The 24832-nt window shown below is 33.7% G+C and overlaps 4 protein-coding genes across 8 annotated transcripts; all 4 read right to left on the reverse strand.

Annotated features, from left to right (window-relative positions):
* Positions 1–597: 597 nt before the first annotated feature.
* Positions 598–18620, reverse strand: LOC129790030 (stromal interaction molecule homolog). Of its 3 annotated transcripts, XM_055827191.1 has the most exons (10): positions 17581–18620; positions 12879–13039; positions 12528–12760; positions 9974–10089; positions 9716–9888; positions 9066–9636; positions 7184–7231; positions 4213–4378; positions 3814–3987; positions 598–2075 (listed from the first exon to the last, which is right to left on the reverse strand). In XM_055827191.1, exons 1-10 carry the CDS (start codon positions 17912–17914, stop codon positions 1784–1786), a joined length of 2268 nt encoding a protein of 755 aa, XP_055683166.1. In that variant the 5' UTR covers positions 17915–18620; the 3' UTR covers positions 598–1783. The 3 variants fall into 3 exon arrangements, with proteins under 3 accessions (XP_055683166.1, XP_055683167.1, XP_055683168.1); XM_055827192.1 differs by lacking the exon at positions 3814–3987 and having other exon boundaries at positions 17581–18602; XM_055827193.1 differs by lacking the exons at positions 598–2075; positions 3814–3987; positions 4213–4378 and having other exon boundaries at positions 5763–7231; positions 17581–18615.
* Positions 18621–19185: 565 nt separating this feature from the next.
* LOC129790031 (uncharacterized protein C6orf136 homolog) lies at positions 19186–20486 on the reverse strand. The gene is made up of 5 exons (XM_055827195.1): positions 20245–20486; positions 19813–20123; positions 19525–19746; positions 19391–19460; positions 19186–19330 (listed from the first exon to the last, which is right to left on the reverse strand). The coding sequence occupies exons 1-5, from the start codon at positions 20365–20367 to the stop codon at positions 19250–19252; spliced, it is 807 nt and encodes a 268-aa protein (XP_055683170.1). The 5' UTR covers positions 20368–20486; the 3' UTR covers positions 19186–19249.
* A 318-nt stretch (positions 20487–20804) lies between these two features.
* On the reverse strand, positions 20805–21391 carry LOC129791246 (FAD-linked sulfhydryl oxidase ALR). Its single transcript, XM_055829315.1, has 3 exons — positions 21293–21391; positions 21030–21235; positions 20805–20967 (listed from the first exon to the last, which is right to left on the reverse strand). The coding sequence occupies exons 1-3, from the start codon at positions 21389–21391 to the stop codon at positions 20805–20807; spliced, it is 468 nt and encodes a 155-aa protein (XP_055685290.1).
* Positions 21392–21602: 211 nt separating this feature from the next.
* On the reverse strand, positions 21603–23941 carry LOC129790032 (uncharacterized). 3 transcript variants are annotated; one of them, XM_055827196.1, is made up of 3 exons: positions 23848–23941; positions 23430–23543; positions 21603–23202 (listed from the first exon to the last, which is right to left on the reverse strand). In XM_055827196.1, the coding sequence occupies exon 3, from the start codon at positions 23161–23163 to the stop codon at positions 22243–22245; it is 921 nt and encodes a 306-aa protein (XP_055683171.1). In that variant the 5' UTR covers positions 23164–23202; positions 23430–23543; positions 23848–23941; the 3' UTR covers positions 21603–22242. The 3 variants fall into 3 exon arrangements, with proteins under 3 accessions (XP_055683171.1, XP_055683172.1, XP_055683173.1); XM_055827197.1 differs by having other exon boundaries at positions 23425–23543; XM_055827198.1 differs by having other exon boundaries at positions 22095–23202; positions 23436–23543.
* Positions 23942–24832: the final 891 nt, after the last annotated feature.

The following is a 24832-nucleotide window of genomic DNA, read 5'->3' on the forward strand; positions in this document are numbered from 1 at the left end:
TCCACCACTCTCCAGCATGGAGTTTCTGGATATGTACACTATGTAGTACAGTCATTACAATTGGATTTCGTTCACTTATGTTGCTGATAAGAGTTGGCAAAAGAAAAAGCTTAAATCTAAGCTCAACTTCTTTTAAGATAGGTCTCACAAATTTTTTTTTTCAAACTAAAACTATCAAGACTAGGCTAACTTTTGAAACTAGAATTTATTGAAATAAACTCAGAATATTCAAATTGAGCTTCAAGAACATTGGAGAGAGAGAGACTAGAGAATCCCTTATGGGGGATGAGTTAAATTAGTTTTTCTTTTCAAAAAGTCCCTGATGAAAGTGCAGTAGTGGCCGAAAGCTCAAGAAAATTCTATTATTTTTTTCCAAAAGAGCTTTCTTTGGAAAATAATTACAAAAGTCTCATGAAGCAATACTTCTTACGAGTACTGTATGTGGCGTTAAAATTTTCTGTGATCACTCAAATGCGAGTGACGTAATTGAATTTATACCTGACTTTTCGGCAATAATTTTTTTCACAATTTCACAGTTGCAAATGGGGAAAAAGGTGTATCGCATACACAAGTTGCGAAACAGAGTAAAAGACGCTGTTGTCTGTTTTTTTAGGGAAATTTTTCAAATTTTTATTCAGTGTTTTTTTCTTTCATAAAATTGCAGCACCATTATTATTACAAATCCTTATCATATCGGCAAATAAAATTATTCTATCTAAAAGTGAGGAAGTTTCGCGATTTTTGTTGTCTTTATACAAATTTTGGCAAGTCTTTAGAAAACTTTGGGGATTTACAAAAAAAAGCAATTTTAAAATTTCTTTTTAATAAAAAAGGAGCCAATAATTTAATTTTAATAGCAAAATCTCGTAAAAAATCTCATTCCTCTTTTGTCAAATATTTCATTATCATACATAATAAATATATAAGTAGGTATATAAATTTTTTCTATTAGTTTATATTGCAAAATTCTTTTTTTTTAAGTGTGTTAAAAGATCAGGGAATGGATAATTTGATAATATTTTTTCATCACTTCAGGGAAGGATTTTACCTACAAATTATCACAAAAAAGAATTCCTTTTTGCGTAAATATTTCAATTTACATAATAGCATAAAAGAGGATCTTTCGAGTACTCGGAAAGGAAAAGAATAAAATTAAGTATCTATTACAAATTATTAAGTGAAATTATGGTGTACCCCTTAAAGCTTAAAAATTCACTGTATACCCTTAAAATTAAGTGTTTTTTTTTATTTAAATAGTTTCCTTCACTATTCACGTCATTATTTCTTTTATTATCATTGACAAATAAATATAATTTATATAATTGTAGGTAATAAAAAGGTAAAAATACTTATTACTTTTTTCCACCTTATCGTTGCTTGACAATTTCAATTTATTGTTTTTCGTTTTTTTTTGCAATATTACCACATTCTTTTTCCTCATTACGTCCAACTTTACCAATGAATACTCTTTCGCGCGTGTAATTGAATAAAATTCACCTTTATTTACTCTTTTCCTGTCTTTATCAATTTATTTTGTTTGTTAATTGACATTGGCTATAGGCTGTATCCCCTTTGCCTCTCAGAAGGAGTACTCATTGCACTGAATCCTCCTCTTGTAATTACATACATTTCTTTTATACAATTTAATTTTCCCTAATAAATCCCATAATATGGTATCACAAGATCAACGTGTGATGGAAGAAGAATCACTAATTTTGTTTTCTTCTTTTAGAAGGGATTACTCTGCACGGAAAGATTCAAACTTTGAAGACTCTCATTGCAATTAGTGCGTGAAAGAGGCTGATTTATTCTTGGAGGACTTTCGTCCGAACGAGAGGAAGAGTTTTCGTCGACGCTTCTTGAACTCATCATCAACAGTCGATGAGTCCGTAGACGGTGGCGTGACATCCTCGTTGTCATGCTGCTGCTGCTGGGTGTTGTGTGAAGTGGAGGAAAGCTCGCTGACTGTGGATGTGATAGTGCTGCTCGATGAGACCAGAGAGCTCGTCGATGTTGGGGACTCCACGGGGACCATGTCTGTACTTTGAGACCTCTTAATAAAGGAACTGCTGAGACTGCAACAGACACCATTATGCCATATAAAAATCAACTTACTGTTTCGTTTTCTTTTCTTAGCTTTGCTATGAGTGTTTTTCTACAAAATCTTCAGCAAAAACTCAAAAAAAACTTTTGTTGTAATCTTGAGATTGTCGAGTTTTTTTCTTTTAATATAAAAACATTACTCAATTATGTACTGTGATCATTATTTCGATTTTAAATGAAAATAAAATAATTCTATGTTGTTTTTTTTATATGCTTTTAAAGTAAAGCAGTACAAAATTGTTGGGCGTTTAAAAAAATCCTAGATCGCTTTTAGAATCAGGAAAATTCTAGTAAATCTATTTGAAAAGTTTGCTCTTTTAATTCAATTAAATTTAAGGAAAATTACAGTGGAAAATACCAAAATTACAATGAATGACGTGTGTTACAATAAAAAAAAATTAAAAGCTTTTTGTAGAGTATAAATTTTGTACATATGTATGTCTATCTCTAGAGTATAAATGTTGCTTAGAAAATTTTAATAGATAGTTACGGATATTTTCCATTGTCATGACAGCACAAATTGATTCTATTGCGAGATAGTTCTTCAGTCTTAAAATGAACATTGAGGATTAAAGAAGTTTTAGTGTGTCGAAAGAGCTTTATACTGATTTATAGTGAAATATTTTAAATCCGTTTTAGTGATATCTTAAAGTTCTTTACTTTTGATTTGTTTTGTCAAATTGATTTGCTTATTTCTTTTTAAAAAGGATTTTGTTTTGTTACTTCTTCCGTGAACTAAAAATGAATATTTATTAAAAAAAATTTCTTATACGAGAATTAAAAAAAAAAAAAAGCAAAAATACGTTCAATTAAACACAATTTAAGAGTGCCAACCTTCGCGATAACTTTCAATAAATTCTAACTAAGCCAATTCGGGACTATAATTAAAAACAAGCTTTCCTTCTCACATAATATTTTAATGTAGTGCTTACACAGATCTTTTTAAAAGTATAATTATCTTCGAAGCTGCTAATCAATTAATCAAAAAAAAATACAGCTAATAGTTGGCAGTTACAACTACTTACTTCCCACATTTTGTAAGACACAAAATCATGATTGAGCCATTTTTGCGAATGGACAAAAGCAAGTCATTTATAGGAAAAAACTCTACCGCCAATTCACTTTAACAACTTCATTTTGTAGAGAAAAACTTCTGCTTAGTGAGAGAAAGCACTATTTTAGCGACAATTAATGTGTTCATTGTCACATTTCCACGATAAATTATAATTACACGTGAGGAAAAGTTTTATTGCGTACTTGTATGGAGTACTTTAAGGAAATATTTCATATTAATGGGTCTATCTCCGATTCTATCCGAGTTTTTGCTGAAGTTGTTTTGCTGCATTTTATACTGTACGTATATGTATGCAACAATTCTACATTCTATTCTACAATTATTTTAGTCTACATGGAGAACTTTTTAGGAATTGAGCACATTTCTATTAAATCCATATCCGAGATTTATCAGGATTGTAGGGTATCATTTCAATATTAAGTAAGTTAATGAGAATATAGTAGGTCTTACATTTTATGGACACACCCTAACACCCTTTTAAAGGAAAAAAAATACATAAATAAGACAGAAAAAATAAATTTAATAAAAAAAAATATGAAAAATGGAAAGACATGCAAACGACCATTGCAAAAGGCATCTCAAATCAGAGGGGCTAAACGAAAAATTGCAAATAAAAATGCCATGCTTGTACAAACCTTCTCCTTGGCGGTGGCATTGGGGCCTTTCCGGTGATAAAAGTTGGTGGTGGCGGTGGTGGTGGAACCTGACTGGGAATCAACTTTTTCCCCACACGTGGTAAATCACGTGGAAGAATTCTCTCGCATGAATGTCGATGTGCTGTATCTTCAAATGATGCTAACGATCCCAAGCTAGAAAAGCACATTTTTCATGTTTTTTTTTCGTCTCTATATGTCTGTGTCTAAAAAGCGCAAAGCACATTGGCGTAGTAATTTGTATTAAACACCATTGAGAAAAAAAAGCTCTACACCCTCTGTCTCAAGTGAGGCAAAAGCTTCCCATCCCATGTATACACGTATATATGTAAAAGAACTGACATGAAAGAAAAAGGATAATAATATTTCATTCAGTAATACCTATCTGCATTTTTTATGATATTGTGGAGAGAGTTGAGTCCCGATGTTTGTGGTGTGGGTGATCCAGAACCGACAATAAATTTAACTGGGTTCACTGGAGGATTCACATCTCCGTCCTCACTGGCTGAAGAATCATCGAACATGCGATCGAAACTGTCCATTCGTCCTGTTTTTTATCCCAATAATTTTTTTTGTCACAAAATATATTCGAATTGATGCAAGGAGAGACGCAATTTGAAGAATCCATAGATTTTTTTTTCATTCATTTTGGTTTCGAACAGAAAAGCGAAAAAGGAAAAAAAGAGAGAGAAAGAGAAGAATTTTAGAATTCACGTGTAAATCCCATTATATGCCTTCATTTAATTTAATTCATTCATTAAATAAAAATGTATAGGAAACCCCAATCACCAATTGTTCAAAAAATCCCGATTTTAACTTTTATAAAATATTTAAAATTTATACCTAGAGGTTTTATAGGTCTACATTACACCTCAAAAAAATGAAATGAAATAATTTTATTCTTCTCTACTAAAACATTATTGATGGAATATTGAAATAAAAATAAAATCATGCGAAAAATCAGTAAAATTCGTTTAAAAATTAATAAAAAACCTTCACAAAATAGTGCTGAAAAAAAATACATAAGGTAGGTACTTAATATTACAGCGAAAAACCCAAAATAAATCTACCAAAATAAAATCCTTAAAAATACAATCTTTTCAATAAAAGTGTGCGATTGGTAGCTATTGTATTGAGTATTTTATATTGTAGGTATATTTGGTATGTAGGATTTCATAGAATAATAAATCTTTGCTTAGTGAATAGCTATTTTTTTTAAGTTTTATTAATTAGTGTCAAAGGGATTATGGTACTAATTTGCAAATCTCCATGAATTCCATTGTATTCCAAATTTCAGAAAAGAAAAAAAATTCTTTAGCTAATAAGCAAAATGTTTTGAAACTTTTTTGAGAATCAAACATCCTTCTAATGCTTCTAATTCCATCTACATGGAATATATCTAATGTACATATATACGATTTTTTTAAATGTTTATCCATGATATTTTCTAAAGTTTCTAGAGAAACTAAGTTTTTATTAATTTTTTTTGATTCGTACAAAGCTGCTATTTGCAAAAGGTATGAAGTTAGAAGCTCCAAAAATAAACATAGACAACTTTACCGACCCTTCAGCTGCTTTCCAGCCCTTACTTGGTCTCCCTCTTTTTTTCCCCAAATAATTCACAAATTAACGCGTTTTTGATGCAATTGTTTAAAAAAATATTCAAATTTCAAAGTTACAGCCATAAATAAACCTGTAATAACATTTTTTTACAAATTTTTAAAATAAAAATATATTGAATGACTTATGATAAAATTAATAATTAAAGTCTCGCACACTTTTATGGAGCTGACTGTACATTTTCTTTATTTTTGAAAAAAAAAAGAAAGGTAAACTTGCGGGGGAACAGAATGTGAAAAAGGACACAATGGACGACAAAACACACATTCCAATGAGGAGGAAGAAAAAGTCAAAGAAAAAAACACAGATAATTCATAATAACAACTTATTATTGTGATGAAAAATAGCAATGAAAGTCAACAATAAATAATACACAAGTCTTTTTTTTATTATTATTACTATTTTCTACTTGATTTTTTCTTGTGATTCCACATTATAATTATCTTTTCCATAATTGTCACTTTTGCAACAAATTAAAAATCAGATAGCTTCATTTTTTTTCGTTTTATATATCATAGGAAGATCTCTCAATGTGACAATTTTTGCTATTTATATTCTTATGCATATAAAATATACAATCAGGAAGAGAGAGAGAGATTGTGAAAAAATAGTAGAAAATATGTTGTGCAATTAAAGCAAAATAAAATCATTCTTCATTCAGTAACACTTGGAGGAAGGTGCATTTCTCAGACAGAGAGAGTTTATTTATTTAAATAAAAAAAAACTCAAAATAAATATTAGTGGGTGTTAGTGTGTCTCTTAAATTTTATGAAGATATAAAAAATAAATTGCATCTCATTATAAAAAATCACTTTTTTTTTGCATAAAGTTGGGATTTATGATTATATACTAATATAAGTACAAACATCTAAAAGAGATTTTATTTTGTTCTTATTGTTTTTTTTAATAGTTGGGGAGTTTTTTAATTCAATTTGTAAATAATTATGATTTTCTTTGAGAATGATAAATGATTTAATGGTTGTTTTTTTTTCATTAGGATTTCTCCATGAAAAGTAATTGCTGTGAATTTTTCTTTAATCTTTTATGTGTGTAAAATCTTCCAAAGTGATTAGAAAAGATTATAATAATGTAAAGGTTTTGCTATATATTATAGAAGAAGGAAGAAAATTGAGAGAAAGCAAAAGCTATATGTACAATTTTTCTCTTAACATTATCACCTGTATGGGGTTTATCAATTCCTTATAGTCACTAGGATATTCTTTAAAACTACTTCAATTATTTTTTTTTAATGATTTTTCAAAACAAAAGGAAAAAAATCAACACAATAAGTAAAAGATTATCTCTATTATATAACTAATTTTTATATAGAGGTTAATTCACCTAATTAATCATTATTTACTATTAATATACAGCCAACTAAGTAGCATTTTTTACACTGGATCTAGGTATTGTAAAAGAGTTAATGCATTCACTGTGTGATTGATTAGGATAAGTTTCTTGAAAGGATATTATTACTTAATGAAAAAAATATTAAGACCTTTAATAAATGTATAAAAAAAACAGTATAACCTTAATTCCTAAATAAAATTGCAATTGACTCGTTTTTTTTTTACATATCTCTTGGTAAAAATATTTATGAAAAAAGTCAACAATAGAGTGATGGTTTCTTTTAAATAGGATAAATGTAATTTAGTAATATAAAAAAAATTGTCACAAAAGATTCACTATTCTGAGGAGAAAACGGAAAAGTTGTCAAATGGGATGACCTTACCTTGTGTGGAATCATCATCTAAATCATCTTGACTGTTTGTGACACGTCCTGGAAATAAAAGAAAAATAATTAAATTAATTATTTTGAACCCCTTTTTTTTTCAAGACTCATTCAACAAAACAATGACGACATATTACACTGCATTCTTTATACATTTTTTTTACTTGTAATCAATTTCAGTGTAAAACCATAAGTAATTAAAATACGTGTCTCAATGATGAAAGATTAACACCTAAACTATATATAAAAAATCTTATTTTGTACTATTAAAGTATAGATAAAAAAAATGTAAAACACAAAGGTGTGAAGAGAAGAATAAATTGAGATAAAAGATAGAGATTCTCACAAAAAGCCTGCACGTAGAATGTATAAACTAAGGTATTTAAACTATACCACACCTGAATTTTTTCTTAAAACAAATTGTTCATATACCATTTAGAATATTTTAGCTCTGTTTCTTTTTTTTATTTCTAGTTAACACTAAACACAAAAGATGTTCCATAAGAACTCCAGCTAATTTTCAGAAAATCAATTTTATGTTTTTTTTCTTTTAATATAATTTATTCAGGTTATTCATAAAATCTTTTCATAAAACTGATTAATTACCATGAATAATGTTTAGTTCTCTTATTAACCATAACATCCACGATTAATTCTGTATCACTATCCCCTTTGAAACGTATAACCTTCAGCACGCACATCTATAGTTTTGGAATGTATGGGAATATCATTTAAAAAAAAAATTACTCAAATCATTGTTTAATCGAATGTAAAATTCTCATTGAAGAAGGTATAAGATGGAATGAAAATTTAAAGTTTCTAAAAAAAAATGAAGAAGTTACCGCGATATAAAAAAAAAACTTTCAAAGAAAATAATTCTTTTGATTTTGAAGAGAAAGCAAAAATCCAAAAATGAATAAATCCAAACATTTTGTTGAAATTTTAATTTCTTTTCTTAAAAATGCATTCAAGGGGTTTTTTTATTCTTATCAGAAAATATTTGCAAAAAAAACATTAAATCATGACTCATTACTATAAATAAAATAAAATCATTTGGAACTGTCTTTTTAAATTTCCTAATCAAATTATATAAGTTCAATTTGATTCTATTTTTCTTGATTTTTCGAATGAATTTTATTTTAAAATTATTCTGATTATTTTTCCCTAAACATTTTAAAATTATAGGGGAGGGCGGGGCTAATAAAGTCACTTAAGGGTTTGGAAAAAGCTTAAAATATCATATTTCCTAGTTAGATAGAACAAAATGATCTGAGAAAGAGTTGTAGGGCAGTAAATTTCCTAAAGAAATGAGCTATAATTTCGCTTTATCTGTTTGGGAAATATGATATTTTGAGCTTTTTCTAAACCCTTAAGTGACTTTATTAGCCCCGGTCTCCCCTACTAATAATCTAATTCTAAAACTCATTTTTTATATAAAAATATCCCTTTTTCAATAAGAAAAAAAAAACATTAATATTAAAACTCTATATAGGTAAGTAAAATCTCTTCATTTTATATTGAAGTTTTCTACCTTAGCACAGTGGTCGTCAGTTTAAATAGAAAATTAATAGAATAATTAATTCTTAATTGGCATCAATTTGCTTTTTTCATTGCCGAATAAAATGTGTTAATAGTTGCATTCACTACGGCACGGTATTTCACTGTAAATGCTTTTTTTTGTTCTCTTCTTTACATTTCACCGATTAATAATTGCAGGTATATAGGTAGGTATGTGTTAGAACAACTTCCAAGAAAATTACAATACCTCGCGCTTGATTGAAATGTTGATCGAGATTGATAACAAAAAAAAAAGAAATGTATGTTTTGTAGCAATGAGCAAAAATAAATTATATATTTTTGGAGGGTCATCAAGTGTCCTCACCTCTGCCAGTTTTGGTGGTAATTCCCCCGTTGCGGGCATAGAGGATACTCTCGAGGTATGGTAGGCCATTATTATTGACAATACTAAACCCAAGAAGTTGTTCAATTTGTTTCCACCTATGCATTCGCTCCTGAAGTTCATTGGTGACCTCACCGAGGGCATTTCGTGCCTCAACGATACTCCTGTCTACATCATCGATACTCTTCCCGTGTGTAGATACAAAAGCACCCACTAAACTTGTGCGCTTCCTTTTCAGCTTCTCGCACGCCTCTCGTGCCGCCTGGAGTTGCTTTTCAGCCGAACGGCGCTTTACGAGGTGATTCTTACTCTCTAGCTCATAGGTGAGCTGAAGCCATGTCTGTAGACCCTGCGGTGGTGACCAACAGTGGTCAACAAGTTCAATTTCTGCCCTCGACAGCTCCGTCCTAAGCATTTCAATCTCCTGCTTTAGTGCCTGCACTTCGAGATCCGAGCTTGATGATGTAAGGGATGGAGTCTCCTTGAGACGACGCTCCAGATCCATCTTCTCCGTCGCTACATTCTCCTGTTCCATTCGGGCACGCTCGAGCTCCTTTTTTTTTGAGTAAAAAGGATTTTTATTTATTACAAATAAAGAAAAGAGAATTTATATCCAATTAAATTTATCATACTTTCTGCATCTCAAGAAGTGCTTGTTCAGCCTTTTGAAGTCCTTCCATATCCTTCGCCATGCGCCGGAGGTGAGTCTTTGAATTCTTATTCTGCTGATAACCGTACCAACATCCAAAAATCACACTCAACAGTAGTGTCACGAGAATATAGTCTTTCCACCGTGTTCCAGTCTCTGGCGACAGAAGAAACCACACAATTTGCATTGAGTCACACGTTGCCAGAGCAAAATCACACTTTAATCACACATTTAAATATACCTCTTGGTGGACCAAAGAGCACCACATCCATTGCCTTTAGGGCAATTTTCTGTTTGTGAATTGGATCTTTGATACCCAGCACATTTCCCACGTAGTGCATGTTATTCACTGCCAAGCTATCGAGCGCCACAGCAAGTTCGAAGCCAAGGGAGAGAGATGCGAGTACGATTGAAAATGTACATATGTGGAAAATGAAGACAATAGGATTTTTATTACATAAGTTTTTTTTTTCATTCCCGCATCCAGCGAAAAAATTGCATGTCCAGCCGTGGTTTATACATAGATAAAACATCGTACATGGGAAAAAGAGAGAGTAGCAAAAAGAGATGTACGTTGCCTATGTTTTTTTTTTAGCAAAATTGTAGTATAGAGAGAAAAAAACTCTAATTCAATGTTGAATGATTAGGTACACAGAGAGTGAGAGAATATTCTGTGAGTAAATAAATGAGGTGGCTTTATTGGAACAAGGAGATTGTACCAAAAAAAAAACATCAAATTGAGATCATTTAGAATGAATCACAGTGTCTACTTTTTTGGAAGAAGTAGTAAAATGACTCTGCTACAAAGTATACCGGAAAAGTGTCGTGTGGGATTTTCCATTGTGAAAATCATACAGGAACTTTCATGTGAGATATCTCGATAAGACGTACCAGGCAGATAAAATGCTGAGAAAATTATTGAGAGATATCTACAGAAATGTGATCTAGTTAAGAAATACTACTGATATTTTCTATAAATTAAAATGATCCGAATTCTAACAGAACTTTATCAATGTTTTTGCAAGTTTTTTTTTGTAGTTATTAGCACTTGAAAATTCTCTGTCTATCTCTGTAATCGAACTGTTTTAGCTACCTACGACTAATCAAAGTTTAAATTAAATCAAACAAAATTAAATAAAATAAAGAAAACTAACAGCAAACATTTACTTCCTCTTTAGAAAGAGGGCTAGTCATTTAAGTATGAATCAGTCCCCAAGGAGATAACCAATTTTTGTTTTTAAATTATCGTAGGGCATTACTAAAGACTCAAGAAAAGCATGGTCATTTCCCGGAAAAGCGCTGGGAAATATACGAATTTTCACATTTTATGTCAAATCGGGTGCAAACTTCTTTGATTTTTTTTCTTAATTTCTAGTTATTCTAGAAAATTCCTTTCTGTGCCATATGAAAGCTATTTAAAGGCCTAACAATATATATTTAAACCATTTTCCCACGGTGGAAAACTCGCGAGATTTTCCAGCATTGAACTTTTCTTTTGCTTCCCATTTCTCCAATATTGTTCGTGACCAATTTTAAAATATCTCATTTTGTAGCATTTTTAATTATCTTTCATTTGGTATAACACTTGCAGGGGAAATCCGCTGGGAAAACTCGCTACAGAATGATTTTCCAAAATTAAGCACGTTTTCGCGTTGGAGAAAAAGAGATAGGCAATTTTTTTCTAGAGGAATTCTTAGAACATTCTAGAAACATCAAAGAGAAAAAATTGCCTATCTCTTTTTCTCCAACGCGAAAACGTGCTTAATTTTGGAAAATCATTCTGTAGCGAGTTTTCTCAGCGGATTTCCCCTGCAAGTGTTATACCAAATGAAAGATAATTAAAAATGCTACAAAATGAGATATTTTAAAATTGGTCACGAACAATATTGGAGAAATGGGAAGCAAAAGAAAAGTTCAATGCTGGAAAATCTCGCGAGTTTTCCACCGTGGGAAAATGGTTTAAATATATATTGTTAGGCCTTTAAATAGCTTTCATATGGCACAGAAAGGAATTTTCTAGAATAACTAGAAATTAAGAAAAAAATCAAAGAAGTTTGCACCCGATTTGACATAAAATGTGAAAATTCGTATATTTCCCAGCGCTTTTCCGGGAAATGACCATGCTTTTCTTGAGTCTTTAGTAATGCCCTACGATAATTTAAAAACAAAAATTGGTTATCTCCTTGGGGACTGATTCATACTTAAATGACTAGCCCTCTTTCTATCGCCATGCAAAAGCAGAATTTACTGTATTATATGTGATTTAATATAAACTAAAATACACACAAAGTTGTTCTCATATAAATGAGTAATTTATTAACCATGTTTGCGATATATTTTATGTGATAAGCAAACTAAATATTTTTGGCAACAAATTCATGTATTCATATTTCAATAAAATATCTCACGCAAAAATCAAATTATCTCATCCCCATGCAGTTTTTCAATGATTCCCTCTCCGAGTTACTTTTCAAATTCATTCATGACTTTTATCTCTCTCTAAAGCTAAATGTACATGTTTTTCCCTCTAATACACTTTACTGATTGCAGTGCTAATTTCGTGATCGTGGCACGTGAAAATGGAATAAATTTTATATATGAAAAAAAATTGTAAATGTAGAAAAAAATAGACGAATCTATGAAAATACTGCAATTGCAGGGAAATTAACGAGTAATTTAGTGGATTTTTAGCATATTTTCTCACTGAATGCATTTATCTCTTTCCCGTTATGGAAAATCTGTATTTTTCTTGTTCTAATGCTACACATTAAGCTTTTTTACTACTTTAATCTTACCGCGGCAATGTAGCTCCAGCAACTTTGTGATGCTTAAACAAATCCACATACTGTGGCAATTGAACACTCTGGGCAAGCCATTCGCTTGTTTGTTCCACTGTCCAATTGTGCACTTCAGACCTCAGCCATGCTTCCCAAAGCTCCTTCACAGAAATGTGCATATCATCGTTGTAATGAAAAGCTCTGTGGCGTTTCTCATATCCCGAATCGTATTTTAGTTCCTCACGCAGAAACTAATCAAAAAAAATACAGATGGTTAATGAAGGCAAACAATGCTGTATATATTCTATCATAACCAATAAATTGATGATAAATTTGAGGTGAAAAAAAATGTGGGGGAAATTCTCTTACATCATCGGATTCGGCAATGTCAATATTCCCATTGTCATCATCATCCAATTGCTGATGCAGTGATCTTATAGCCTCCATTTCCAGTCGATCGTGAACAGTACCAAAGCAATCAAGATCATCAGCATGACATGACCCATCGGAGGATCCACTTCCAGAAATACCTTGAATAAAAAAATACATACAGAGAAAACATGAGAATTAGAGTTTGCACATTGTATATGCGTTGAATTCCATTGAAATGGCTCATAATGCTCATAAGTGAATTATTTCGTTTCATTTTGCTTCTTTTTATTCCAAATTTCATCATTCAATTAGAATTCGTATGAAGCTATTTTCGTAAAATAATTATTCAAAATAGGCTCCAAATTTTAAGAAAAAAAAACAACCTGATAAGTCCATGATTCATTTCATTCGAAAGGCACTTTGATAAAAGAAACAACTGGCAACTTGAAATGAAAAAAAATGTCATTTATGAATTTTATTCTTAATCCGTAGACATAAAATTTTATTAAAAAATAAATAAACTAAAAAATTAAAATTTTACATCGTTGATCTTCACCCGACCGTTTTCAAATAAATCAAATATTTGAGGGTAAAAGAAATTTTTTTTCTAAAGAAAAGACTTCCAAAAATAAACAATTTTAAATTTGGCATAAAGTGTAAAACTAGATTTATTAGTAATTGATTTTAAGTTTCATTATAAATTGATTAATATTAATCCAAATACTTCACACTATATTTTGCGATATTAAAATTTCTATAAAAAAAGTTATAGCACTATCACTTTCAATGATCGTTAGAATAATATTTTTCATTCCCTATCACATTTTAATCCACAACATATTTCTTAATTATTGCTTTCTTGTATTACATGAAGTGAATCTATTAAATTGAACATTGGATATTGGGCAAAATTAATTGATGAGAGAAATGTTGAGAATTTGCAATGAAATTACTAAAAAAAAATACAAAATATAGCAATGTTAGACTGCCTATGTTCTACCTTTATCTTTCTTAGGCAGTAAAGCATCAATTTTCATTAAACTATGTGCTAAATAGGTTGTTAATTATTATTGCAAGTTTGTGGTTTTGGTAAAAATCAATTTTTATTTTCACAAACAATACAATACTCTTATGAAATGTTATTTGTAAACACAAGGAAAAATGCTTTTTGTGCAGTTTAATCAGTTTAATCCAGAAATTGGTGAATGAAACATGTTTTTCATGTCTTTACCAAGACAATTTTTCCTCTATCTATATTTCATAATATGTATACCATGTATACACATCACAACATTATAAATTTTGCAATTATTTAGCATTCAATTAACCCATTTGGAAGTGCTGATTCTATAAATATTTCACGTATACCTTCAAAATATTAATTGACTCGGCCAAATTGATCGGCACAACATACAAATTTGTGTGAAATTGATCATAAGAATTCAATTGACGCGAGAAATTTTTTAAAGGAAATAATATTATAAAATGTATTCTTCCTATAGGCACAAAACTCTATGTGACAAACACTTAGGATTTATTATTATTTTATCAATAAAAAAATAAAATTATTTCCCATTACGTAACGCCCTTACTTCACGATCCACTAAGCGCGCGAATCTTGTATATGAAGAGTTTTTAATCAAGTGAGATGGAGGAAAATTGAAAGCATGAAGAAGTGATTGATTTACATGACTTTTGTCATTCCATTAAACAATTGAGTAGTTAACATAATAAAATTACATGGCACACATACAGACTTACCATCTAAATCAATATTGGTCCTAGAATGTTAATTTTTTTTCGTCTCTTCTCTTCTTTTGTGAATAAAATGAAGCAAAGATCGCCTCATTATTGGTAAATTCAATTTATTAAATTTATGGGAAATATATATTCGACAGAAAAAAGAAACGATAGGTAGGTAGAAAAAAAATACTATTTGCACACTTTTGCGTTAATATACGCTAAACAGATTCTAGTGGCACGAAGAGAAAAATATTTGTTAATTATCACATGAAAAGTTCTATTCAATTCGTTTTCGAGGTTTAACAATTAATAAAAAAAAATAAGAAGAAATCCATCAATTTACCTCTCTTTAAAGACCTCCAACTATATTGTGTGATAGGAAGATTCTTAAAATCTAAGAATTATAAATAAAATTTTGTTGAAGGTTAAACTACGAGACAGAAATTAAAGAATCTAAAAAGTTTTATTTTTAACTACAAAATTGATTTTCTTGGGCAAAATTTAATTAGAAAAAATATTTTAAACTCTTTATTTTATTATGTAAAGCTTTTGGTTTTAATTTATGGGTTTTTTTTAAAGTACATATATAATTAGTTGGTTTTGTCAATGAAATTATTTTTTATTGTCTTAATATTTCGTCTATTTCGTTATATGATTTGTGCTTGTCTACAAAAACAGAAAAAAAAACTTTACGTTATATTGACCTCAACATAGAATATAATCATATCAGTTGTTTAAATATTTGATTATCAGTACGATTCTAATCGACTTTAAAGTATTATCACAAACAATTTTGTTTTATTTTGCGCTTTTTGACCCACAATGTGATATATTTTGGTATTTTAAAAGTTCCATTTCATCTTTCACTGTGCATGACCTTAAACGTATAAAAAATACGAAAAAGGTTAAAGTTTGATAGTCAGAGGGTGTCTGCGAAATGCTATTTCTGCTTCTCTTTGAATATATTTTGGCTGAAAAACGTAACTTTAGTGTAGTAAAAAAAAAGAAAAAAAATTAAATGAATTGCACGTGTTAATACGACCAAAAATGACCAAAACTAAAAGGAATTTAATACTTTTCTTTTGAAAATATCTCTACAGCAGGTAAGTATAAGTTGAATCATTTTGTATAATTGTGCGTTTGCAAAAATTCACAATGATAAAATCTATACTAGATAAAAAATTAAATGAATCAACATTGTTATCATGAGGAACAACAACATATGTAGCAAGAAAAGGCATAAAGGTGAGTAAATATTTCTCTAGAGATTTAGTGATAAAAACAGAGAAACACCGCGCGACAGACTCCAGTGGAAGAAAACAATAAATTACCGAAGTAAAGAGAAGAAATCCAGTTTATCGCGCCTTTGCCTTCCTTTTTTATGCACCATAAAAGCAATAACAATTGCTTAGCACTGTAATATCTCACTGGTGGGCAATTGGGTGTTGTATTGAAGTGATATAATGAGTGTCGTTGCATATTGAAATTTTCAAGTTCGACAAACGTCCTTAGAACTTGGCTTTCAAATGACTCGCACCCGATGCAATGTGGTGTGTATGTTGTGTCTACCTCGATAGAGCTTTAGGGAAGCACATTTTTTTCATGTTGCACTAAATACTAGAAGGAAATTATTGTATGATAGAAGGCAGGTGCGAAAAAGAGAATGAGTACGGGGCGGATGCTCAATTGTATGCAAAATGCCGTTGACGACAGATCAAATCATGAGAAAATCTATTTTTAATTTTTCATAATCTTCCTCGAGACTCACAGCGGAATTGCCTCTCTTCCCTAATAATTCTCTTCTTATTTTGCCTCTTTTACAACAAGTGAAAGTTTCTCATCTCGCAACACCTCCATCATTCATTGATTCTCATTCCTCTCGTTGATTTGTTTTATTTTTCTTTCTGCCTCTCCTCGCTGAATTATTGCCCTAAATTGCGCCCACAGTATTGTACGAATCACAGGCTATATAAGAAGCATGGGTAGTGGCGGGATTGATGACAATATAACGCCTAATTCATGACAAACTGCTGAATAAATTACATATATTAACTGTGAGAAACTCATCATAGGATTTTGTCATTTACTTATGTAATGAGAATTTAGATAAAAATAAAAAGAAATAAAGAATTTGTGTTGAAAGCAATAAAAAAAAATGAGAAAAAGAATAAAAAGACTTTTTTAATACCCAACACCACACAAACATTGTGCACGTGGAGGATCTCCTTCTAAAGTGTAGAGTCAATTCAACCAATTATGTTATTTCCTACAGAATTTTGTGGTTGATTAAAACTTAAAAATACTTTTTCTTTAACCTCCAGAACACAATGACAATTAACATTAATTTTGAACGTTTCCGGATGTAAATAGGTATACGTACTTACTGTACGACTACATTCTTGGGTGATTTTGCTAAAATCTTTTTCTACCGGTCGTTAAAGGAGTTTATCGTTTCTCTATAGAAAAATCATATTAAATAATATTTATAGGAAAATGAGAAACCACTGGGAAATTTTGACATATTTTTGTTAAAAAATTCACAGAATGATGTCATTATATCGGTCAAATTCTTGCCGGCTTTTTTCAGCTTATTTTTACAATTTATTTTATACTCAAATTACAACTTCAAAGATAGATTATTTGCAAATTCCTAATGAGCTGAAAATTCCTCTAATTAAATGCTCGAAGTTTAATGGATAAAGTTCTTTCCTCATATTAAAATAACCTTCGGTTTGAGCACAATCTACTACAAAACAGATTTTTTATCCAATTGATCCTAATTAATTAATAAAGTATTATAAAAGATTTATTTGTACTGGACTTTCTTCATTTTTTTTTTGCAAAAAAAGTTAAATAATTTCCTTGCAGATTGTCTACAAAAACATCAGATTGTCTACATGACGGTAGCCCATCGTTGCACGTACGCGAGAGGAGGAAAAATATTTCGTGTACTTACTGCTGAACTCATGGCTAACCGCCTTTGACATTGCCTGGCTTAGCATTGCATACGAGCTGCGAGATTCCCCGACAGCTGGATTCGGTGGTGCTGGCCCGAAGTGGGGCGGTGGACTCCCCGGTGACACCTGACCACCACCCATGACCCCGCCACTGCCTGTTGTTTCGGCAGGGTTGAATTTTGTCGGGGGTGTGGGCGTGTGGGAACGCTGATGTCCATCTAGGTCCTCCTGAATGTGGTCGCCACTCGTCTCGAGGGCATCGACAGTGATTTGGATTAGGGCAGAGAAGAAAAGCCACAAAATTGTGGTGTTGCCCTTCTGTAGCCAACGCATTTTTGTGCTTCCTCCTTGACTCCTTCACCAGCACCCACACGGAGCACTTTTCACACCAAACACCCACAAGAAATATCCGGTTATCCTGTGGGAAGCACTCACGTCACCACTTTTTTTTTTTTCACAAAATCAGATAAATTTAACGTGCCAGGGGGCAACAAAAAGGTATAATAAGAAAAATAATAATGTGAAAAGTAAACTAAAAATGAAAAAAAAAAAGAAAAGATTCCACTGATGCGCGTCAGAGATTGGGACGAAATGGCTGTGGACAGCAAACACAGAAGACACGCAAATTCCTCTTCCGGTGCACTCTCAACATTTGTCCCACGGCACTGCAGACACTGTAAGTAGCCCCGTGAGTTCCACTCCGTGCAAAGAATTATGCGAAATACCCAGGCAATTGGGGGGCTCACTGAGGAACACTTTTCTCACCGCGGGTCAAGTTCATTTTCCACGCCACACACACTCACACAAGGTGAATTAGAAAATTTCCTATTGGATTTTCTGATTCTTCTGGACAATTTCACAAACATCGACACCACCTTCACTACCACTGACTCTGTACTGGGCTATAACGATACGAGGAAGTGAAAAAAAGACGATGAATAGGGAAGAAATTGGGGAATTGTGATTTTCCCAAGGATTTTCTTCGCTCACTGGTGGCGAAAATGTTTTACCTGACAGCAGTGGTGAAACATTTTTGCATGAAACATTGCCACGCACACAGCAACAAGTTAGACACGCACACAAGTAAACTTCTGCGTACGAACAGAGAAAAATGTTTCATTCCGGAACAGAAGAAAACATTCAGTGTTGCAACATTTTTTCGCCACAAATGACCATTTGAACTTTAACGAACTTTTTTTTTGTTTTTCCAAAAATCTTTTTCCCGAAACTGATTTTAAGAACTTTTTAACGTCAATTGACGCGGTGTCGCTTCCTGGTCATGAAAAACACAATTTCGCTAGAAAATTCAACGGAAAACGCGAGAAAATTTTGAAAAACTAAATGTGTGAGGGAGACGGACTGTGCTGAAACGCGTCTGACTCATTTTAGTGCCAAAATAGTGGCTGCTTTTGGAACTACATTTAGAGCGCCAAGTTCAAAAAGTAGTCAAAAATACATGAAATTTATATGGGGGCGCTACATGAAAGGGAGCTCCGAGGGGAAATGAATATCATTGGTATGAAAATCGCCTGGTGTCAGTTACTCCTGCACCGAACATCGCATCAAGCAAACGGTGTAGGAATGCATGGCTGTAGTCGCTGTAGTAAAGGAACGAAATCCTTTATTTATAGATTAAACATTTCAACTAAATATCCATTTACTATGCTCCTATGCTGGTCTCCCTTCCACCATGGGGAACACTTGCACCTTGGACACCTTATTGACCTCCCGGCTATCATCGGGCATCATCTGAAAGCAGTAAAGTGTTATAAAATATAAATACTGGAATCACTATAGGAGTAATCTCACCTTATCCGCAACGTGTTTTATGATGAGACCATCATTTCCGATGTAAAATGTGGAAAATCCATCGTACCACCTGAAAAAAAAATTTAACATTTCAGGATGTCTCTCGGACCGTGTTAGAAAAAATAAAAACTCACGAATCCATGTTCTCAAAGGTCTCCTTAAGCTTCCAGAGTTTGTACTTCCAGAACATGAACATCACTTTGAATGCAGAAATTCCACGAATGCGCCATCTCACCCGTACTGTGTTGTCTTCCGGATGTTGGGTTATTTTGATGACTTCAAAATTCACATACGCATACTTGAGATGTCCAACTGTTCTCAAAAGAGCCACTTGCTTCACATAGTGATAGAGTCCCCTGCAAAAGGATTACATTATGTAAAATTTCTCTTTGCTTCACATCCGGGAGTTCCTTGTAACTCACACTGTCCTCTTTCCTGTGATATTATTCTCAAATATCAAATTTGGACTGTAGATTGAGTAATCCATGGGTTTAACGAAGAGCTTGGGTAGGGTTGTGCGCAGCACATTGAAGACTTTTGCGAGATCCTCACTATTAGGACGGGGATCACCAGATGATTGGGACTTTTCCCCACCTGAGTGATCATTTGCAAATTTATGAATAGGATTTGGTGTGCAATACTTGTAGAAGCTCTCATCCTTAAATCTCTTGTCAACTATTCGCAGAATCTCATCTCGTGAGCTCTCCAGGGGAATAACATTAACCGGTGACCTCTGGAAATATGTGAGGTTATTATGATGAAATCCTAAATTTTCATTTTCAAGCCTATCCCATCACAGAATGAACTAAAGTCAACTCTAAATAAGGATAATATTTAAGGAATCCTCAACTTACAGCCTGGATATGCTGGTCCTTCCGCTTCTGGACATTCTGTGTCAAATGTGTTGGTTTTGTTGTGCAAATAATTGCATTAATTGGAACATAACGTGCGGGCAGACTCTTGAGACACAATGCCATGGTTCACAACACTTTCTGTACAATTTAGCACCCAAAATTACTATGCAACTTCCGACATTCTCCAGTAACTTACAAATTTTTTTCTGGAGTAACTAACCTCACAATTTAATTAATGTTTTGTAACTTTTCAAATTTTTCATATTTTTCATTGAAAAAACAATGAAATTTTTTTCGAAATGTATTTTTTCAAAATTAGTGTAGCTATAATAGATTTAAAAATAAAATGATTTCTTTATTTTTGCTCTATTTTCTTTATACCTGAGAGACAGCTAAGCATCGAAATCGAGATCAAAACTAAAAAATAAATGTATTGTTCTGAGCTATTTTTCCTGTAAACATTTTCATTTTCATTGAAATTTTCAAGTACTAAGATTTGGTTAAAAATAATACAAAGATTTTATTTTTCCCGAATTTCCTGGGGCAGGACATGCAGGGATTCAATCACAGGACCCATCTAGCCACCCATCTCTCCACCTCTCATTGACTTTGGTACAATCAAACTCCTTCTTTCCCAGCTTCACGTTGACTTTGTTGTGTAGCCTACAGAGCCACTGGGTCAGCTCATGCTGGGATTTTGCTTGAGGGGGATCAAATTTGAGCCTAAAACCCAGAAATATGCATGAGATAACATTTCCCACATGCTTACTCATTGAAAGCCTTACTCATCCCTGAGATCCTTGGCACAGTATTCGCAAGGATAGAAGTTGGACAGGTGCGTGAAGAAGTTCTTCATGTCGTGTACTTGATCCTGACTCGGAGAATCTGGATAATGTGCTGCCATGGTGTGGAGGAACCCCCATGTGGAGCGTCCTAATTCATTCTTATCAAGGGGACATTCAACTTTGTGTTGTTTCTGAACTCCCGATGACTAGGAAATAAAGATTGTAGCACAAATTCCTTTGGACGACCAAACAGTGCTACTTACCTTGGTGTTGACGAAAGGATTGCTCTTGCTCCAATCTTTGAATTCCGTGCAAGTCCTGCAAGGACCATTAGCACCACTTCTAGACTCACTCTTTGACATTCTCACCGGTGCATTATAGTAGGTCTTTGTGGTCAGGAATGATCTCTCTGCACTTCCAGCAGTGATGCAACATAGAATTTTTGTTACTTTAGCCAGGTTTTTTTGGAGGTTAGCTTATATTTAAAAATTTTGACCGTTGAATTCTCTCAACACTCCGAGATAATTTCACGGATTTTAGGAAGTTTATTTCCGGGAAAGAAAACTCTCGAGAATCTTTTCACTTAATAATTTTATTTCTCTCCTGCGAAATTACCATGCCTACTGTGACTTGTCACACGAACGGGAAATAGTGACTGCTGTTTTGTGTTTGAATAACTTTCTTTTTTAAATTCTTCCAGGGAACGTACCCTCAGCCCTCTGACCATCCCATCTCTCTACCCATGAATTGGGGCAGATGGACGAAAAGACCTTCTTGAAGTAATTGCACGGCTCATACTTCTCACCACGCAGCTTCTGGCACCGATGGTAGTCCAGGTAGCTTTGGTAGCAGTAGCGTGTTTGATTCTGGTTCGGGAACCGTGGATCGAAGGGGGCTGTCCCAAATGTTTCCGGAATATGAATTTCAGGCATTTTTTTGCTTCTCTCCCAATTTAATTCACAAACCAATGTTTTAAATCCAGAAAACGAGGTGATTCCTCAGGTGTGCGAGAAAAGGAGATAAATCTACGAACAAAAGGGGGTATTCCTAACGATAAATCTTTAGAAAAAAGTAAACGGATTTTATAATAAGTATGAGAAGCCCTATGTAGCTACCCTTAGAAAGCTATTAAATATCAAGAGACAATCGCTAGAGAATGAATTTGATATTATGCAGAGTATGTCTGCACGTGGCGGGAACATGTGCTGTGTGTTCACTTGACAAGCGGCCGAGAGTTGTTGTCGATATCACATGAGAAGTTCTTGTATTTCTTCACCTCCATCATGTAGAGGGACCAGGCATCTGTGGAACCCGGAGGTGGTGTAACCTCCTCAGTTGGTTTTTTCTTCTCAACGATGCCGGTCTTGAGGATTTTACCACCGCGACGTTTTCCAAAGAGCGGTGCTGGAGGTTTCTTTGTTTCTGACTGTGCTCCACTGCTCGTGGATGGCTTTTGTTGCTCCTGCATTCGCTTGAACATCTCCATGAAGGAACCATCATTGGCAAACATCGTTGTCTGTTGAGGTTCAGGCTTTGGGGGTGGATAAACTTTCCCCTGAGCTGCTAGATGCTGCCTCAGGCGCTCCTCCATGGCTTGATGAATCTTCTCCTTATTTGCCTCAATATCCCCAAAGTATTCCTCACTTAGCTCAAGCCCATTGGTATCTTCGCTGTAACTCTTTACTGACTGCCCAGAGTTTTCGGCTGCATTATCGTCGCTACTGTCGGAATTATTTCTTCCAGGAGAGCTCATCCGCGGGAATTTGGGCGGTGACGGAGGGCATTCCTCAACACTTGAACTCCTCCGCCGTTCTACACTGCCACGACGATGTCGCCGACGATCACGTGGTGATCTGGACCTGGAGCGAGAGTCACTGTATCGATGCCTATCGCGAGATCTTTCCCGTGAATAGCTCCGACGACGTCTGTCGCGGTAATCATCATAGTAGCGATCATCGTATCTATCAGATGATGGAGATCTCCTTCTGATGCTGGCGTATCTACCCCTTCGCTCTTCATAGGGCTGATACTTCTCACTTCTGCGGCTCTCGTGCCGGCGATAGCTGTCACGCTCATCACGTTCCCGGTAGCGCGATCCAGAGGATCGTCTGTAGCTTGATGCCTCATACGACATCTTCGTTCCCACTCACCCAACTCAATCCGTGTCTAAAATCTGCAACAGTGGGATTAGCACAATCAGAATAAACCATCCATTCTTTCCACCACGGGCAGAAACACAAGAGATAAGAAAACTCCAACCTTCCGCAAGCAGTTAACAACCTTTTCGTGTCCGGAAAACTATCCCGGAAACAGGGTTTACTGCAATTGCGAAAGGTGAGCAAGCAAAGAGATAAATCTTGTGAAAAAAAATAAGTAATGAGTAAAAATGTGCTACATTACGTTTACCCGCCGGAAAGATCGCTTTTTTAGCGGGCAGAGATGCTGACCAAGTATGTTGGATCGATGGCACTTCCGCGCGAGGGATTATTTTTGTCACACCTTTTGGGAAGCTTCCTACAAAAATAACTTGAGAAGGTATAATAGCAGCCACATCAACCTTATCATGTTAAAATCATCATTATTATTTTCTCTCGCTACACAAATCAAAGAGAAGAGAAAATTTTTGTGAGAACGTCAGTTTTTTTCTCGGAGCAGTGTCTTCAGGAACGCCATTATGTAATTTTTGGGGTGAAATTTTCATTGGGTGGTTCGAGACCTTTTGCAACCTATCAAATCCATTTCTAGCGATTGTTTCATAATCTTTAGCAAGAAGGGTAACATGAGCTACAAAATTATGCAAAAATTGAAGCTTTTTTACCTGCAATTAGCACGAAAAATTCCACTTTTACGCACCAAATCTTTTCTGCCTGCCAACCAAAAAGTATACCAATAATGGCTGCCTTTGTCTCCACATCCCCGTAAAAAATTCCTCCATGAACATTTGAATGGTTTTTCCGGATGTTTATGAAAAACACGAGATAAATAATAAAATTTGAACTAAACGAACTTTTTTCCTCCATTTCGACAAAATTCGTGATTTCCGTGTTTTTTCCTAAATTTGTGGGCATAAAACGCATTTTTTGGGCTCCTGTGGCACTTACGGGTGCTCCGGGAGCCTCGGGGAGCTCCTCCGTGCGGAATTTGGGGCCCGCGGAAATTTTGACGGTTGGATTTAAACATTCGAAATTTTGACGGTTGGGGATTTTACCCCCATAAAGAGTGTCCATGGACAATCCAATGGATTGTCCATGGATTCGTCCCATGTGTCCCATGGAAATTTCTTGTTTTTTTCTTATATTCTGTCCTACGACAAAATAAGACATCCTCAAAGACATTTTCATGACTTCCGAGTCTTGCTTTCGTACGACAGATTTTGGACAGATCATAGGACTTGTCACTTATTTCCGGTTAGGATTTGTCCAATGTTTACAAAATTTTTTATTGGACACGTCAGGGGACAGTCCATGGACAGCCTATACAAAGAACATAGGACATATCCAGTGTTTAGAAAATTTTTAGAAGACGAGTCAGTGGACAATCCATATGAATAGCATAGGACAGATCCGTGTAGAGTAAAAATCTAGCAGACACCTCAGAGGACAATCCATGGGACAGTCTATACAAAGAGCATAAGACATATCCAGTGTGCAAAATTTTCAGTGGATACATCAATGGACAGTCCATACGAATAGCATAGGACAGGTCCGTATTTAGAAAAGTTCTAGCGGACGCGTCGTAGGACATTTCATACGAATAGCTTAGGATATGTCCAATTTTTTTCTATTTTTTTTTTTTACTAAAAA

Source organism: Lutzomyia longipalpis, chromosome 2, assembly GCF_024334085.1.
Source record: "Lutzomyia longipalpis isolate SR_M1_2022 chromosome 2, ASM2433408v1".
NCBI classification, from domain to species: Eukaryota; Metazoa; Arthropoda; class Insecta; order Diptera; family Psychodidae; genus Lutzomyia; species Lutzomyia longipalpis.

What these genes read in the sequence shown, in the direction of transcription:
- LOC129790030 (XM_055827191.1), bottom strand. Translation starts at nt 17,914, where the DNA reads ATGCGTTGGCTACAGAAGGGCAACACCACAATTTTGTGGCTTTTCTTC. An exon ending in GGTTAGCCATGAGTTCAGCA is followed by an intron (nt 13,040 to 17,580) that starts GTAAGTACACGA and finishes TTTTTATTCAAG; the next exon opens with GTATTTCTGGAAGTGGATCC. An exon ending in ACATTGCCGAATCCGATGAT is followed by an intron (nt 12,761 to 12,878) that starts GTAAGAGAATTT and finishes TTTTTTGATTAG; the next exon opens with TTTCTGCGTGAGGAACTAAA.
- LOC129790031 (XM_055827195.1), bottom strand. Translation starts at nt 20,367, where the DNA reads ATGGCATTGTGTCTCAAGAGTCTGCCCGCACGTTATGTTCCAATTAAT. An exon ending in ACCTTTGAGAACATGGATTC is followed by an intron (nt 19,461 to 19,524) that starts GTGAGTTTTTAT and finishes TTTTTTTTTCAG; the next exon opens with GTGGTACGATGGATTTTCCA. An exon ending in TAAAACACGTTGCGGATAAG is followed by an intron (nt 19,331 to 19,390) that starts GTGAGATTACTC and finishes TACTGCTTTCAG; the next exon opens with ATGATGCCCGATGATAGCCG.
- LOC129791246 (XM_055829315.1), bottom strand. Translation starts at nt 21,391, where the DNA reads ATGTCAAAGAGTGAGTCTAGAAGTGGTGCTAATGGTCCTTGCAGGACT. An exon ending in ATCCTTTCGTCAACACCAAG is followed by an intron (nt 21,236 to 21,292) that starts GTAAGTAGCACT and finishes TTTATTTCCTAG; the next exon opens with TCATCGGGAGTTCAGAAACA. An exon ending in GCCAAGGATCTCAGGGATGA is followed by an intron (nt 20,968 to 21,029) that starts GTAAGGCTTTCA and finishes TCTGGGTTTTAG; the next exon opens with GCTCAAATTTGATCCCCCTC.
- LOC129790032 (XM_055827196.1), bottom strand. Translation starts at nt 23,163, where the DNA reads ATGTCGTATGAGGCATCAAGCTACAGACGATCCTCTGGATCGCGCTAC.